Raw genomic sequence first — 17633 nt, forward strand, 5'->3', positions numbered from 1 at the left:
GAGTGGATGGGGAGAGAATGGGGGGGTGTGGGGGAAGGAGTGAGTGGGGGAAAGGGGGGTGGTGGTTAATGGGGGGTGGGGGAGAGTGGGGTGGGAGGGTGAGCGGGTGGGGAGGAGGGAAGTGTGGGGGTGGGGAAGAGTGGAGGTGTGGAGGAGGGGGTGGGGAGAAGGGGACAGCAGGGGTGGGGGGCTGGTGGAGGGGGGATGAGAGAGTGTGGGTGAGGGGGAAGGGGGCGGTGGGGTCAGGGAAGATGGGAGAGTGGAGGGTGGAGAGGGGGGTTAAGGGGGATTGAGTAGGGGGTTGAGGGTGCTACACCAGTACAGGAGAGGCTTTGGATCCAGGGCTCCTCGGTCACACCCTCTCCCCTTCCCTGTACACCCTCTACGAGGAAGTTGGTCTCCCACTTGTCTTTCAATGACAATTAAAAACTCATACCCACCTACAGTATTATATATTAATATGTTCGTGCAATAGATAAATGAAATACCTTCTGGTTGGATTTGGATAATTTCCACGACTAGTAAGGTTCACAAGAACCGAATAGAAAGTTTGTGTTTATTAGAACATGTGCTTGGTGCTTCTCGACCCGAAACGTCACCCATTCCTTCTCTCCAGAGATGCTGCCTGTCCCGCTGAGTTACTCCTGCATTTTGTGTCTACCTTCGATTTCAACCAGCATCTGCAGGTCTTTCCAACACATCAACACAAATCTGTTCGGATAGTATAACTTGCTTTTAAAGTCTGTTTGTCAATGTTCCTGTCTGCAAATCCATTCTCCATTCTTGTTACAATTACTGGCTGCACTTCAATGCGATTTACGCCAGCAAAGCACTCTGGGGTCTCCTAAGAGAGATGCGAGGACATTGAATAAATGTTAGCGGGTTGTGACGCTGCAATGCTGAGAACAATACAATACAATACAATACAATATATGTATTGTGGTGGGGGGGGGGGGGGGGGTTGAGTGCCGGGGGTGGGAGGCGGCCGGGTTGGGTGGGCGGTGGTTTCACACCCTCCGGTGTTTATGTTCTGCCCCCGTGTTGTCCGTGATCCGTAGGGCCGCCGCGTAATGATGGTGGCCTCACTCACAGAGACTTTTGGACATTCTGTGAAGAAAGTCACATATTTGGAATATAAATCGATAATTATTTAACTGGTTTAGTCGACAAATTCGCTGCACTGCCCCATCACAAACGCTGCCGTGGCTGGCGGGGTGTTCCAATGATTACAGCGTCCGCCAGCGAGATCCAACGACCAGGGTTCGATCCTGGCCTCCGGTTCTGCCTGTGTGGACTTTGTTCATTCAACCCGTCACCGCGCGCTTTTCCCGCGGGTGCTCCGGTTTCCTGCCACTTCCCGAGGGCGTGAGGGGCTCTCGGTGAACCGGCTGCTATGATGTGACCCCAGCGTAGGTTAGTGTAGGGGTGGAGGCAAATGTGAATAGGGTTGGGTGAGGGGGGGGGGGGGGGAGTGATGGTACAAGTGCGAGAAATGAGTACAAGCAGTGGGGCTGATGGGAATACAGTGAGTGGCGGCAGAGAGTTGACTCACAAGAGCCAGGAGTTGCTGGAATCTGGAACAAAATTTTAAAAATCCGATCGACCCAACGGGTGAGGCAGCACCTGTGGAGGGACATGGATGTTTCACGTTTCCACTCGTGATCCTCAGGCTTGATGGACGATTGGCTCCTCGTCTTTAAAATCGTGCGTAAAAAAGAACGAGCCTTGACAGAATTTCACTTTCAGAACTTGAATTTCCCCTTGAACCGCGCGGCCGCTGGTATGACTTGGTACATCTAGATTGTGCTCGTGTACAGTATGATTTGAATGGACAGCAGGCAGGCAAAGTTTTTCACTGTACCTCGGTGCACGTGAAATCATAAACCTAACGAAACCAATACCACCATGTTGTTTTCAGCGTGTTAGTGAATGAATGAATTAATGAATGAATGAATGACAGTTTATTATCACATGTGACATGTCAGAGTGGGATTCTTTGTTTTCCATGCACAAGTATGCAAAGAGTCGCCACACAAACTGCACCGATAGAGTTACAAAGTATTCCACTTAGTCCACAATGGTCCCTCTGTTCTCGCAGCTCCCCCCCCCCCCCCTCCCCCTCCCTCAACACGCCGGCCCCTATTTGTTTTATTCACAAAATGCTGGAGTAACTCAGCAGGTCAGGCAGCATCTCGGGAGAGAAGGATGGGGGACGTTTCGGGTGGAGACCCTTCTTTTGTTCTCGGCCGCGCATCCAACCAAGGGTCTCCACCCGAAACGTCACCCATTCCCTCTCTCCTAGATGCTGCCTGACCTGCTGAGTTACTCCAGCATTTTGTGATACCTCCACCCTTCTGCACGCACACGAGTCTGTCGACGTCATGGCGCCCTCTGCAGGCCTGTCCTCGACCGCCTCCGACCGTCCTCGACTTCGACCAACGGCCCCGTCCTCACCGCCGCTGGGTCCTCTCCAGACGACTCCTCGGCGCCTGCCGGGAGCTTCCCCAATGACTTCCCCCTGTACCTCAGTACACGTGATAATAAACTACATCGCTGTGTAACGTTACAATGTCCGGCCAGCCTTAATCCCGGTTTTAAGCATGATTATTAACTAATTCCATAGAAACTGGCGAACTCAAGGCAGCAACAGGCAGTCGGCGTGAGGTGTTGAGGGAGCGATTTATTTATTGAATGAGGAACCCAGAGACACAAATTGAAGTCTCCTAACGCACCTTAAATACAGTTACTCATAAGTGATAGGAGCAGAATTTGGCCATTCATCGCATGAATCATGGTTGATCTTTCTCTCCCTCCTAACCCCATTCTCCTGCCTTCTCCCCATATCCCCTGACACCTGTACTGTTCAAGAATCTAGCTATCTCTGTCTTAAAGATGCCCATTGAAATATCATCTCAAAAATATCATCTCAAATCCTTTAAAAATGAACTAGTCCGAGGGGTGATGACCACAACGCTGCTGAGACACGCATCAAGTTCAAAGTGCTTGAAGGAACCACTCAGAGGATAATTAGGGATGTGCAGTAAGTGAACCTGCAGCGACAACCAAACCGTGAACACCGATCAAGCTCATCCATTTAAAGTATTCCTCTATAGGAAGTTGGAGTAGTGTTTATGGAAGATGTTATCTTATTAACTGTTCAAGTTAATGAACAATTAACACTAGTAATGGCGCAATTTGTATCAAATTTAGATATCCAGGCAGCTTGTGGCCTCCTCTGTTCTTTTCTCCGCAACAGATTAATTTAATACCCTGTTGGTAAATTTCCATAATTTGCACGACCAGTAACATTCACAAGAACTGAATAGAAAGATTGTGTTTTTGTTAGAATTATGTGCTTGGTGCTTCTAATACTGCAATTGAAATCAACCCAATTCTCTTTGGAGAGTATCGCTTGCTTTTAATTTTGTGAATGTTCCTGTCTGCAAATTGACTCCTGCGTTTCAAAAGAGATTAGCGCCTGTAAAGCACTCTGGGGTCTCCTAAAAGGATGCGAGGACGTTGTGTAAATGTAAATGGGGGGGGGGGGGTCGTTGCTGTGCGCACTCGGACTTGGAGGGAATATTCCATTTCCGATCCGCAAACAGGGGTAGTGGAGAGACAAAGTGGCCGATGGCGTCCGCGAGCTTGGAATGGACTTTGGTCGCTCGCGTTTTCTCTGAAACGGAGACAGAGACGGCGAGAAAGCGAAGGGAAGAGTCGGGGCTCGAGCAGAGGAAAGTGGGAGCTGGTGGGAAACTGACTGCGCTACTCTAGCAGCTGCGGCTCGCCTGTAGTCAGTTTGTCTTTTGTGTTTTTTTGTTGTTTTTTGTCTTAATTGTAGTGTTTAGATGTGATGTCGTGTTTTTTTGTGGTTGTGTACTATGTGTTTGGGGTGGGGGTGGGGGGAGGGGGACTGTAAAACTGTCTCTTCCAAATGCGGGAGCGGCTGCGACTCGCCTTCGGAGGCCCCGGAGGCTTCGGCCGTGTGGATATGGGAAGCTCGCAGGCCCTGCCCTGGGCGGGGGCAACATCAGGAGCTCCGGCAGCGGCAGCGTCTTCGCCCGCCCCGGATGAAGACTGAGGGGGGATCTTATAGAAACATATAAAATTCTTAAGGGGTTGGAGAGGCTAGATGCGGGAAGATTGTTCCCGATGTTGGGGGAGTCCAGAACTAGGGGTCACAGCTTAAGGATAAGGGGGAAGTCTTTTAGGACCGAGATGAGAAAACATTTCTTCACACAGAGTGGCGAGTCTGTGGAATTCTCTGCCACAGAAGGTAGTTGAGGCCAGTTCATTGGCTACATTTAAGAGGGAGTTAGATGTGGCCCTTTTTGCTAGAGGGATCAGGGGGTATGGAGAGAAGGCAGGTACGGGTTACTGAGCTGAATGATCAGCCATGATCATATTGAATGGCGGTGCAGGCTCGAAGGGCCGAATGGCCAACTCCTGCACCTATTTTCTATGTTTCTATGGATCGCGCTGCTTGGGTTGGCCCGCTGCGGACCTTTCACCGTCCGGCGCGGCCTGGAACATGGCAAATTCAACAGCCTGACCGCGGGAGAATACGGCAGGGGAAGAGAAAAGACATTCTGGCCTTCCATCACAGTGAGGAGGTGACTGGAGGAGACTCACTGTGATGGATGTTTCTTTTTGTTTGGTGTTGGTTTGTGATTGTGTGTGTTATTGCTTATTTTTATTGCTCTTATTGTTGGACTGTGGGTAATCTTTCATTTCACTGCGCATTTATGTGTGTGTGACAAATAAAATTGACTATTGAGGGAGGTGAAACGTTAAAGCGATGAACGAGAGCAGGAAGCAGCACCGATACAGACATGATGTGCCTGAGAGAGAGGTGAGGGAGATGAAGCGTTAAATGCTGAGACTATAAGGCGCTGGTCTGGCCGCATTTCAAATATCGTGAGCAATTCCTGGCACCATATCTGAGGAAGGATGTGCTCGCTCTGGAGAGGGTCCAGAGGACGTTTACATGAATGATCACAGGAATGAGAAAGTTAACATATGATGAACATTTGACTGCACTGGGCCTGTACTCGCTGGAGTTTAGAAGAATGAGGGAGGACCTCATTGAAACATACAGAATAGTGAAAGGCTTCGATAGAGTGGATGTGGAGAGGATGTTTCCACTAGTGGGAGAGTCGAAGACAAGTGGTCACAGCCTCAGAATTAAACGACGTTCTTTTAGGAAGGAGATGAGGAGGAATTTATTTTGTCAGAGGGTGGTGAATCGGTGGAATTCTCTGCCACAAAAGGCTGTGGAGGCCAAGTCAGTTAATATATTTTAGGCAGAGACAGATAGATTCTTGATTAATGTGGGTGTCAGGAGTTATGAGAAGGCAGGAGAATGGGGTTAGGAGGGAGAGATAGATCAGCCATGATTGAATTGCGGGGTATAATTGATGGGCCGAATGACCTAATTCTATTCCTATCACTTATGAACTTAATGCGGTGAACAAAAGCAGGAAGCAGCAGCGATACAGACTTGATGTAACTGAGGGAGAGGTGGGGGAGGGGTCTGGTGGCGACTGAATGAAGAACGATCTATGTATCGACATTGAACTACAAACTTTAGAACCCGGGGGAGCCCGGAGCTCAGGACCCGCCGCCCGCGGCCGCTGCTGAACCCGCGGGAAGGGCAGTTGTTTCAATCTTTATATTTTCACAAAAGTGATTTCTGTTCCGTTGACGGTCGCGGTTAACGCGTTAAAATGAACGGATCGTCAGCTCTGATTTCACTTGCTGTTTATTTCTCTCTTCCCACATTTACATTCCCCCTGGTTTTATTTCCGCGCTCACTGGGGTTTTTACGACGCTGAATTTGGGGATTAAATGGGAGCCGTTCAGCGCCGACCTGTTGTCCACCGGGTTTCTGCCCCACAGCCCCTGAGCCCCGCTCCTGACGCCGGTCCCGGGACCCGACCCTTTTACACACCCGGAGCGGAACCGGAGCAGATTCTCAGCCAGTTTTCATCCCAATAAGGCCCGAGGATAGGGTAAAGTTTCTCCGTGAATTTATTCCCAGTGAAGGTGTGGAGATGGGACTTGGTGTCCGCGTCGTAAAATGAAACTGTCCCGGACTCGTAACTGAGATAAACTCCCACCCTCCCGGGGATGGGACGGGCGGGGAGACGGGATGGAGGGCAGGTAAGTGCACCAAACTCGTCATCCCACCGCCAGATGCTCCAGACTCCAGTCTCCGGGGTCGGTGTGACTTTTTTCTTCCTCTCCACAGACTCTGCGGCGACTCCCAGACACCAGCCCTCACTCCCTGCCACCTCCACCTCCCAGTAATGTCTCCCCGATGTGAATCCCTCCGATCCCAGCACACACACACTGACTGTAAACCTCTTCCCGGTGTCAGGGAGACTCCTCCAGGTCTCGGTCCATCTGATCCTCTTCCGATCCTCAGACACCTCGAGCCCCTGAGCCGCTGTTTCCACATCCAGGGTGACGGAGACTGGGGGGAGAAGCAGAGAATCAGAGAGTCCCCGGGGGTCGGGGGGAGACTCGGGCAGCGCGGCCCCGGGACCGGGGGAGAGGCCGCTCGGCCTCAGGCACAGGCGGGCGGACAACTGAAACCCTGCCCGGGGTTTCACCCACAACCACATCGGGTGGACACAGACATCTCCCCCGGAGTCTTTAATCCAGAGATGGCGAGGGGAATTTCGTGAGGTGCGGGAGGGCGGACGAGTGTGGAGAGTGAGGATAATTGCGAGATTGCGGTGGTGAAGGAGAAACGAAGGGGGGGGGGGCGTACTCACATATGGAGGCAGATCCGAGCACGAGGATATTGAGGTGAGAGCTAATTTGAGGAGTTTATAGAGGAGGTAGAGGAGCGTGGTGAGGTCGTCATGATCAGTGAAAGGGGGCAGACACGAGGGGCCAGATGACCTGCCCCTGTTTCTTAGAGTGGAGGGTGAGGGAGAGGGAGGGGTGTCTTGGACCATGGAAGGAAGCAGAGGTTGAATGATCGGGTGTTGGACAGAATGGGTGGAGACTTGTGGTTGTGGGGTCGTTGAAAGAGAGTGGATTCACGGGTGGATTTGATGGGTGTGTACAACTAACACATTGATCTCATTGTGAACCAATATATGAACTTCACTGAGGGACTTGACAATGTTCCGCGTGCAAGGCTGGTCCAGAAAGCGAAGGCAGGTGGAATCCAAGGCGAGCTGGTGAAATGGATCCACAAGTGGCTTGGTGGTTGGAAGTAGAAGGTAGCGGTAGAAGGATGATTCTTCTGCTTGAAGGTCTGTGGCTGGTGGTGTGCAGCAGAGATCGGTGCTGCAACCTTTGCTGTTTATGTTATATGATCATGGCTTGGATGTGACCATATTCGCATGCAGGGATATCAAATCACGAGAGTGCAGGTTTATATTAAGAGCAAAGAATTTAAAAGTATATCTGAAATTTAGGTTTTACTAGACCAAGTGGACACGTTGGGCCCAAACCTCTCCTGCATTGGTGCAGCACCCTCTCTTCCCCACCTCTCCCCCTCCTTCCCTCCCTCACCCCACCCCCCCTCTCCCTCCCTCTACCCCACCTCCCTAAGAGATTTAAAATGTGAATAACAAAAAATATAACACCGATTTCAATGAAACATCTTCCATTAGCACCAAAGGGATGACGGTGAGAAAGGTGGGCTTAAAATCGTCATGCTGTCGTGTACCATTTTCGCTGTAGTTCAGGAACAAACAAACAAACGAGAGGTTTAGTACATAGATTTACTCTGAGAGTGGGTGATATCGGGAACATGCTACAGAGGGGGTGGCGGAGTGAGATATCATCAATATATTAGAGGTACTTAAATAGGTGAGGTGGAGAAGAATGCCGATGGAATGTGGGCAAATCGATTTGTATAGCTGGGGAAAAGATGGTCATGGACACGATGGGCCGAAGGGCCAGACTCTGTAATGTAATAACCACGGCTCTCAGCTCCAAGAGCACTGAATGACTGAGTCTCCACAGCCACCAGTGCAGGGTCGTTCCCCAGTCTCTGCGTGCAGTAATGTCTCCTTATCTCTGTGCTACACGTTGCAGCCCACATTCTGAGAGTGCCTGCTCTCCAGACCCCTCTGACAGGGGAACCATCCTCACTGCATCCAGCCCACTGAGCCCTGTAAGAACTCTGTGTTTCACTGAGATCTCCTCTAATACACCCAAACACTCGAGTACACAGGCCTGGTCTACTCAATCTCACACCACACAGCAAACTCATTGTCCCAGGGACAAGTATTGTTAATCTTTGCTGCATTCCCTCTGTCTCAAGTCTGTCAATTTATCGGTACACAGGAGGAAAGGAACACAAGAAAACAGGAGCAGGATTAGGATCTGCTCCTCAGGCTTGCCCCTCCATTCAATGTGATCATGGCTGATCTAAGCTGGCACCAATTCCTCTTCCGTGTGAGTTCCCCATAATCTTTATTTATTGTAGCCAAGTTGCACATATCCAACAACTCAGCTTTTTACCACCACCCTGGGCACAACATGCCAGATATTCACTGCCCTCCGAGAGATGCAACTTCTACACACCGCATGGGAGTCTGCTCTGGAAGGTTGGATCTCATGGAATCCGGGGTGAACTAGCCAATGGAACACAACATTACCTGAAGGTCGCAGACAGAGGATGTTGGTAGAGGGTTGTTTTTCAGACTGGAGACAGAGCCCACTGTTGTTCCTTATTTATATACATGATTGGGTGTGTATGTAGGTTGCACGGTTAGTCAGTTTGCATATGGAAGTAAAATTGGTGACATTGTGGAGAGTGAAGAATGTAACCTGAGAGTAAATGGGATCCCCGTAAACTGGGCCAATGGGCTCAGGAACGGCAGGTGGGATTTATTCATGTGAAGGTGAGGCAATGCACTTTGCTAAGACAAACCAGGGCAGGACATACACAGTAAACGGGGAGCTTTATAGAACGGAGAGATGTCGGGGTGCAGGTACACCGTGCCATGGAAGATGCAACGGTGACAGGCAGGGAGGTGAAGAATGTGTTTGTCGCTCATGCGTTCATAGGTCAGGATATTAAATACAGCATTTGACACGAGGTTGTTTGTAAATTGGAGAGGGTGCAAAAGGATTTTTTCGACAATTTAATCAGGTCTGAAGGGAGACGTTGGACAGGCAGGGACATTTGTCTTTGGAGCCCATCAGGGTGCTTTAAGAGTTGTGTATCAGATCTATATAAGCTGCACAGATGAGGTGAATAGCCACAGTATTTTAGCAAAGGAAGGAGAGTCTAAACCTAGAGTGCATCAGTTCAAGGTGAGAGTGGAAACAGTAAAAAGGAGCAGCTTTTTCAGTCAATGCATTGTGTATGTATGGAACGAACTGACAGAGGAAATGGTCGAGGGCGGTATAATGACGAACTTTTACAGACAGTTGGGTGAATACGTTGATAGAACGACTTGGAAGAATATGTGTCAGACTCGGGCAAGTGGGACAAGCTCGGTTGGGCAACTTGGTTGGCATGGTCATGTCGAGTCAAAGGGCCTGTTTCTGTGTGACACAGCTCTCTGACTCTGTCATGCTTTTCTGCAGCTGTGTTTGGTGGTAGATCAAATCTTCAATTTCCCTTCAGTCCAAAATACCATTAATGTTTGCATCGACGCATTACTTAAAGATGTCAGAAACAAGAACAATGGAAAAGGTATAAGCTTTACCTTGCTTGATGGCATCAGATGTTTCTGCCAATACCGTGTTGTACAAAAAAGGAGTTTCAAACTTTTCAATCAGCAAGTTACCATCTGCCTCCGACTGTGGTTTGGCTTCATCACGAACTCTGCAAATATTTAACAGCTGGTTATAAATTGAGCGTTAGAAATATATTGGGCTGTTCAACAAAACAATAGACAATGTACAATAGGTGCAGCAGGAGGCCATTCGGCCCTTCGAGCCAGAACCACTATTCAATGTGATCATGGCTGATCATTCTCAATCAGTACCCCGTTCCTGCCTTCTCCCCATACCCCCTGACTCCACTATCCTTAAGAGCTCTATCTAGCTCTCTCTTGAATGCATTTAGAGAACTGGCCTCCACTGGCTTTTGAGGCAGAGAATTCCACAGATTTACAACTCTCTGACTGAAAAGGTTTTTCCTCATCTCTGTTCTAAACGGCCTACCCCTTATTCTTAAACTGTGGCCCCTGGTTCTGGACACCCTCAACATTGGGAACATGATTCCTGCCTCTAACCTGTGCAAACCCTTAATAATCTTATATGTTTCAATAAGATCCCCTCTCATCCTTCTAAATTCTAGTGTATACAAGCCTGGTCGCTCCAGTCTTTCAACATATAACAGTCACGACATTCCGGGAATTAACCTAGTAAACCTACGCTGCACACCCTCAATAGCAAGAATATCTTTCCTCAAATTTGGAGAACAAAACTGCACACAGTACTCCAGCTTCAGTCTCACTCGGGCCCTGTACAACTGCAGGACCTCTTTGCTCCTATACTCAACTCCTCTTGTTGTGAAGGCCAACATTCCATTGGCTTTCTTCACTGCCTGCTGTACCTTCATGCTTCCTTTCAGTGACTGATGCACTAGGTCACCCAGATCTCGTTGTATGTCCCCTTTTCCTAACTTGACACCATTCAGAAAATAATCTGCCTTCCTATTCTTACTACCAAAGTGGATAACCTCACACTTATCCACATTAAACTGCATCTGCCATGCATCCGCCCACTCACACAACCTGTCGAAGTCACCCTGCAACCTCATAGCATCTTCCTCAGTTCACACTACCACCCAGCTTTGTATCATCTGCAAATTTGCTAATGGTACTTTTAATCCCTTCATCCAAGTCATTAATGTATATTGTAAATAGCTGCGGTGCCAGAACCGAGCCTTGCGGTACCCCACTAGTCACTGGCTCCCATTCTGAAAGGGACCCATTTATCCCCACTCTTTGCTTTCTGTGTGTCAACCAATTTTCTGTCCATGTCAGTACCCGACCCCCAATACGAGGTGCTCTAATTTTGCCTACTAATCTCCTATGTGGGACCTTGTCGAAGGCTTTCTGAAAGTCGAGGTACACATATCCACCGGCTCTCCCCTGTCAATTTTCCTAGTTACACCCTCAAAGAATTACAGAAGATTATTCAAGCATGATATCCCCTTCGTAAATCCATGCTGACTCGGAACGATCCTGTTACTACTATCCAAAGGCTCCGCAATTTCGTCTTTTATAATCGACTGCAGCATCTTCCCCACCACTGATGTAAGACTAACTGGTCTATAATTTCCCGTTTTCTCTCTCCCTCCTTTCTTAAAAAGTGGGACAACATTAGCTACCCTCCAATCCACAGGAACTCATCCTAAATCTATAGAACATTGGAAAATGATCACCAATGCGTCCATAATTTCTAGCGCCACCTCCTTAAGTACCCTGGGATGCAGACCATCAGGCCCTGGGGATTTATCAGCCTTCAGTCCCATCAGTCGACCCAACACCATTTCCTGCCTAATGTGGACTTCCTTCAGTTCCTCCGTCACCCTAGGATCTCTTGCCACTAGAACATCTGGGAGATTGCTTGTATCTTCCTTAGTGAAGACAGATCCAAAGTACCGGTTCAACTCGTCTGCCATTTCCTTGTTCCCCATAAAAAATTCCCCTGCTTCTGTCTTCAAGGGACCCACATTTGCCGAGACTATTTTTTTCCTCTTTACATAACTAAGAAAGCTTTTATATTATTGGCTAGTTTACCTTCGTACCTCATCCTTTCTCCCCGTATTGCCTTCTTAGCTATCTTCTATTGTGATTTAAAAGAGTCCCAATCCTCTGGCTTCCCACTCTTCTTTGCTATGTTATACTTCATCTCTTTAATTTTTATGCTGTCCTTGACTTCCCTTGTCAGCCATGGGTGCCTCTTACTCCCCTTAGAATCTTTCCTCCTCTTTAGGATAAATTGATCCTGCAACTTCTGCATTATTCCCAGGAATATCTGCCATTGCTGTTACACTATCTTCCCTGCTAGGGCCTCCTTCCAGTCAATTTTGGCCAGCTCCTGCCTCATGCCTCTGTAATCCCCTTTGCTGCACTGTAATACTGACACTACCGATTTTCCCTTCTCCCTCTCAATTTTTAGGGTAAAACTTATCATATTGTGATCACTGCCTCCTAATGGCTCTTTTACCTCGAGTCCCCTTATCAGATCAGGTACATTACACAACACTAAATCCAGAATTGCCTTCTTCCTGGTAGGCTCCAGTCGCAGCTGCGGCTTGCCTGCAGTCCGTCTGTCTTTTGTGTTTTTTGTTGTTTTTGTATGAATTGTAGTTTTAATATGGTGTAGTGTTTGTATGTTATGTTTTGGGGGGGGGGGTGGGAGGGAACGGGAACTGTAAAATTCTCTCTCCAGAACGGGGACGCGACCTTTGTTTCTGTGCCGTGTCTCCGTTCCTGTTGCGGCCTACCACCGGCCATGCACCTGGGACCACCTGGGGCTCTGGTTCGCAGAGCCCGCGGCCTGGACTCACCACCTGCGGCGCTGGCTGCCTGCGGATGCTACGGGAGCGGCTGCGATTCGTCTCCGGAGGCTCCGGCGCGGGCCGCGTGGATGTCGGAAGCCCGCAGACCCCTGGGTGGGGGCCGACATCGGGAGCTCCGGCAGCGGCAGAGGCAGCGTGTTCGCCCGCCCCGAATCGCGGGGCTTGGGTCGGCCCGCCGCGGACCTTTCACCGTCCGGCGCGGCCTGAAATAGGCCGTGGACCTTTCACCGCCCAGCGGCGGCTTCAATATCGGGAGCCCCGACCGCCCCGACGTGGCAAATCCAACAGCCTGACCGCGGGAGAAGACGGCAGGGAAGAGAAAAAGACATTTTGGCCTTCCATCACAGTGAGGAGGGACTGGAGGAGACTCACTGTGATGGATGTTTCTTTTTGTTTGATGTTAGTTGTGATTGTATGTGTTATTGCATTTTTATTGATTATTCTTATTGGTCTTATTGTTTAACTGCGGGTAATGTTTCATTTCACTACACATTTATGTGTATGTGACAAATAAACGACTATTGACTATTGAGTGGCGGCACAGTGGCGCAGCAGTAGAGTTGCTGCTTTACAGCGAATGCAGCGCCAGAGACTCAGGTTCGATCCTGACTACGGGCGCCGTCTGTACGGAGTTTGTATGTTCTCCCCGTGACCTGCGTGGGTTTTCTCCGAGATCTTCGGTTTCCTCCCACACTCCAAAGACGTACAGGTATGTAGGTTAATTGGCTGGGCAAATGTAAAAATTGTCCCTAGTGGATGTAGGATATGTTAGTGTGCGGGGATCGCTGGGCGGCGCGAACCCGGTGGGCCGAAGGGCCTGTTTCTGTGCTGTATCTCTAAATCTAAAATCTAAAGCTGTTCTAAGAATCCATCTCGGAGGCACTCCACAATCTCTCTTTCCTGGGGTCCATTGCCAACCTGATTTTCCCAGTCTACCTGCATGTTGAAATCTCCCATAACTACCGTAGCATTACCTTTGCGACATGCCAATTTTAGCGCTTGATTCAACTTGCACCCTATGTCGAGGCTATTGTTTGGGGGCCTGTTGATAACTCCCATTAGGGTCTTCTTACCCTTACTATTCCTCATTTCTATCCATACTGATTCTACATCTACTGATTCTATGTCACTCCTTGCAAGGGAGTGAATATCATTCCTTACCAACAGAACGACCCCACCCCCTCTGCCCACCTGTCTGCCTTTTCTATACATTGTGTACCCCTGAATATTCAGTTCCCAGCCCTGGTCTTCTTGTAGCCATGTCTCCATGATTCCCACAACATCATACTTGCGAATGTCTAACTGAGCCTCAAGCTCATCCACTTTAATTTTTATACTTCGCGCATTTAAATACAACACTTTACCTTCGGTATTCACCTCCCCTCTTACACCAGTTACAATTTTCCCTGACCTTGCTCTCTTATGCCATCTAGAACTTCCCTTCCCATTTATTCAAGAGTCCTTTGCAATTTCTACTGTTTTCGCTTCCCCTTTAACTCCATCTTCATATTCCCAATTTGTCAACCCCTCCCCCTCACTACTCAGTTTAAAGCCACACATGCAGCACAAGCAAACCTGCCTATCAGAATGTTGGTCCCCCTGCTGTTAAGGTGCAATGTTACAATAAGCTGCAATGTTACAATGTTACAATAAGGTGCAATGTTACAATAAGGTGCAATGTTACAAAACCTTACATTGTTTCCATCAAGAGCATGTCCTACCTTCGCTTGCGACCAGCTTCCTCCTGAAAGAAATAAAACACAAATCTCAATTGACTGAGATGGACCGTCCTCATCCCGACAGCGGGAATTTGTCCATATTTCCACAACCCTCTGATTAAACCCATTTCTCAACTCTTATCGCCACTGTCATGCAGATAGAAAGCGGACATTTCCATCGAGACGTAGAACGATGGGGAAAAGCATAAGGAATATTCATGAGAATGACACCATAACCGAGAGGATGGAATTCAATGCAAAGACTGGGCAGGTCGTGGGAGTTTATCTGGGGAAGATGTCAGGAATGATGAGATAGGATTTAAGTTTATCGGTGGATTTAAATGGCTGAGGATGAAATAATATCTCTAATCGATGGGAGAGCAAAAATCATACCTGAAATGTAACGCGGTCTTTAACAAATACTGAAAGGAAACCAGTCATGAGAACATGGACCTCACTTGCATTGGAGGGACTCAAGCCAACAGCAGAGATAATTTAAGGGCCAGTGGGATAATCACGTAAGCACTCCTGGAATTCGGGGTATTGTTACCGAGTGTGGTGAGTAGATGGGAGGGATTTTGAGTGGAGCAGAAATGTTGACTGGATAGGATGGGCCGAATGGCCTGTCTATGATGTAGGATAGGATGTCATTCTATGGTGAACAAAGGTGGATAAAACAAACAGAGCAAATTCCCCCAAGGTGACCGCCCACTGCTGATGGGAACCGGATGTAGATGATCAATCTGCTGTGTGCGCCACGCTCTAGATTTCAATGTTAATCCCCACAATGTGGTCATGGCTGATCTAGCCCAGGACTGAACTGCTCCGCTTTGTCCCATTCCCTTTGATTTCAGTTCCCTGAACTTTCAAAAATGTATCTTCCTCTGGTATAAATACGTCTAACAGGTTAAACCTCTCAGAGTCTCTTGGTTGGAGAGTCCCCGAGATTTACTGCCCTCTGTCCATTCAGTGATCAGATTATAGGATCACCCGTCGTAGTTCTGAACTCCACAAACACCTCTCTACATTCCGGCCAGGCAGTCCTGAGATCCCATAGATTATGCGGGAGACAATTTAGTTTGGGAACAACAACAGCTGGAACAGAAAGACCATTTACCCAGTTCTCAATTACTGGTAAAGGCAGCATTTATTTCTGAAATGTCTACACCATTTTGTGACTGTGCCCTTTCACTTTGCCAGACTGTAGTGTCACCCCTCACCTTCAGAAACACCACATTGTCCTTTTGATCCATCTGCTGCTGCAACTTAAAGAGTTCCTCCTGAATAGATTTTAAATTCTCTTCGATCGCTCCAAGACTTCTCTTCATTCTATTCAGAATCCTCTTCTCTTCCTCCCGGACATCTGCCAGTACACGCTGTGTGACTGTTCCTGTGAAATGAAAGGTGAAGATCAATATTTCATGTCACTGATTATGGTTCCTCGCGTCTTTACTGGTGACATTTGGCCTGTGCATTTTGATTTGCTTTGGCCATTCAATAGTTTTTCTAAATGGTTCTAAAATATCATGAGGGTAATCTTACAACCCATCAATCCTCTACTCCTAATACAATTCCCAGCTGCCTATTCCTTCTCACGTGTCCATTAATTCCCATTTATTCGTCCACCACCCCCTAGTGGGGTGCCGCAAGGCTCATTGCTGGGACCGCAGTTATTTACAATATATCTTAACGATTTAGACGAGGGATTTAAATGTAATATCTCCAAATTTGTGAATGCCACAAAGCTGGGCGGCAGTGTGAGCTGCGAGGAGGATGTTGTGATGCTGCAGGGTGAGTTGGATAGGTTGGGTGAGTGGTCAGATGCATGGCAGATGCAGTTAAATGTGGATAAATGTGACGTTATCCACTTTTGTGGCAAGAACAAGAAGGCAGATTATTATCTGAATGGTGTCAGATTAGGAAAAGGGGAGGTGCTATGAGACCTGGGTGTCCTTGTACATCAGTCAATGAAAGTAAGCATGCAGATAAAGCAGGCAGTGAAGAAAACTAATGGCATGTTGGCCGTCATTGTGAGAGGAATTGAGTTTAGGAGCAAGGAGGTCCTACTGCAGTTGTGCATGGTCCTGTTGAGACCACACCTGGAGTATTGTGTGCAGTTTTGGTCTCCTAAATTAAGGAAGGACATTCTTGCTATTGATGGAGTGCAGTGTAGGTTCATCAGGTTAATTACCGGGACGGCAGGACTGACACCTAATGAAAGAATTGGTCGACTGGGCTTGTATCCACTGGAATTTCGATGGATGAGAGGGGATCTTATAGAAACATGTAAAATTCTTTAGGGATTGGAGAGGCTAGATGCAGGAAAAATGTTCCTGATGTTGGGCGAGTCCAGAACCAGGGTTTATAGTTAAAGAATAAGGGATAGGTCATGATCATATTGAATGGTGGTGCTGGCTCAAAGGGCCAAATGGCCTACTCCTGCACTTATTTTTCTATTTTCTATTTAGGACCGATATAATAATAATATATTCCTTTATTCGTCCCACACGAGGGAAATTTACAATGAGACGAGGGAAAAATTTCACACAAAGAGTTGTGAATCTATGGAATTCTCTGCCTCAAAAGGCAATGGAGGCCAATTCACTGGATGTTTTCAAGAGTTAGATGTAGCTGTTAGGGCTAATTGAATCAAGGGATATGGGGAAAAAGCAGGAACGGGGTATTGAATATGGATAAGCAGCCATGAATGCCGGTGCTGGCTTGAAAGGCCGAATGGCCTATTCCTGCACATATTTCCTATGCAGCACCCGAGGTCAGGATCGAACCAGCTCGCCAGAACTAGGAGACAGGAGCACTACTTGTGTCACTGCGCTGCCCTGTTATTGCACGATTCACAGGGATCAAACCTGCACAAGATCAGGAAATCGAAACTTAAAAGCCTCACCAGAACTCCAGAAATCTTCTCTTTCTGTTGCTGCTCCATTTGCTGGATCTCTGATTTATCTTTTGTGAGAGACTGGATGGAAGCTTTAACCTGACCCTGCGTTTGTGTTTGAAAATCGGAGAATAAAAGCGTTAGACAATAAAAACGGAATTAAACAATGATGTGATTAAAATCGGTTTGCTTTTACCTTCTGGTTTTCAACGGCTTCTTTAACCGGCATGAAGCTGTGAGACTTGTGTTCCCGCCCAGCTGCACAAACCAGGCAGATCAGCTTCTTGTCAGTTTCACAAAACAGCTTCAGTTCTTCCTGATGTTCCTCGCAGTGAAGTTTACTTTCCTTCTCTGTCCGATTCAGGCTCAGTGTTCGAGCTTTCTCAGCCAGTCTCGCCAAGGCCCGACTCACCCTGAGGGTGCGGTCTGTAATCACCTCTCTACATTCCGGGCAGGAGTTTCTCCCCTCCCTGTCCCAACTCTGTGTGATACAGGAGCGGCAGAA

General features: G+C 48.1%; 1 protein-coding gene across 1 annotated transcript; it reads right to left on the minus strand.

The window, feature by feature from the left end:
• Window positions 1–5758: 5758 nt before the first annotated feature.
• On the minus strand, window positions 5759–17418 carry LOC144602652 (E3 ubiquitin-protein ligase TRIM39-like). Its single transcript, XM_078415784.1, has 6 exons — window positions 17325–17418; window positions 17138–17233; window positions 15453–15622; window positions 14236–14258; window positions 9684–9802; window positions 5759–6475 (listed from the first exon to the last, which is right to left on the minus strand). Exons 3-6 carry the CDS (start codon window positions 15558–15560, stop codon window positions 5943–5945), a joined length of 783 nt encoding a protein of 260 aa, XP_078271910.1. The 5' UTR covers window positions 15561–15622; window positions 17138–17233; window positions 17325–17418; the 3' UTR covers window positions 5759–5942.
• Between the last annotated feature and the right edge of the window lie 215 nt (window positions 17419–17633).

This window comes from Rhinoraja longicauda, chromosome 19, assembly GCF_053455715.1.
Source record: "Rhinoraja longicauda isolate Sanriku21f chromosome 19, sRhiLon1.1, whole genome shotgun sequence".
Classification (NCBI taxonomy): Eukaryota; Metazoa; Chordata; class Chondrichthyes; order Rajiformes; family Arhynchobatidae; genus Rhinoraja; species Rhinoraja longicauda.

Bases quoted from the DNA above. Each gene is read 5' to 3' on its own strand.
- LOC144602652 (XM_078415784.1), bottom strand. From the start codon at position 15,560: ATGAAGAGAAGTCTTGGAGCGATCGAAGAGAATTTAAAATCTATTCAG. The intron at 14,259-15,452 runs GTGAGGGGTGAC...TATTTCTTTCAG, and splicing joins ACAATGTGGTGTTTCTGAAG to GAGGAAGCTGGTCGCAAGCG. The intron at 9,803-14,235 runs GTAGGACATGCT...AAATATTTGCAG, and splicing joins GAAGCTGGTCGCAAGCGAAG to AGTTCGTGATGAAGCCAAAC.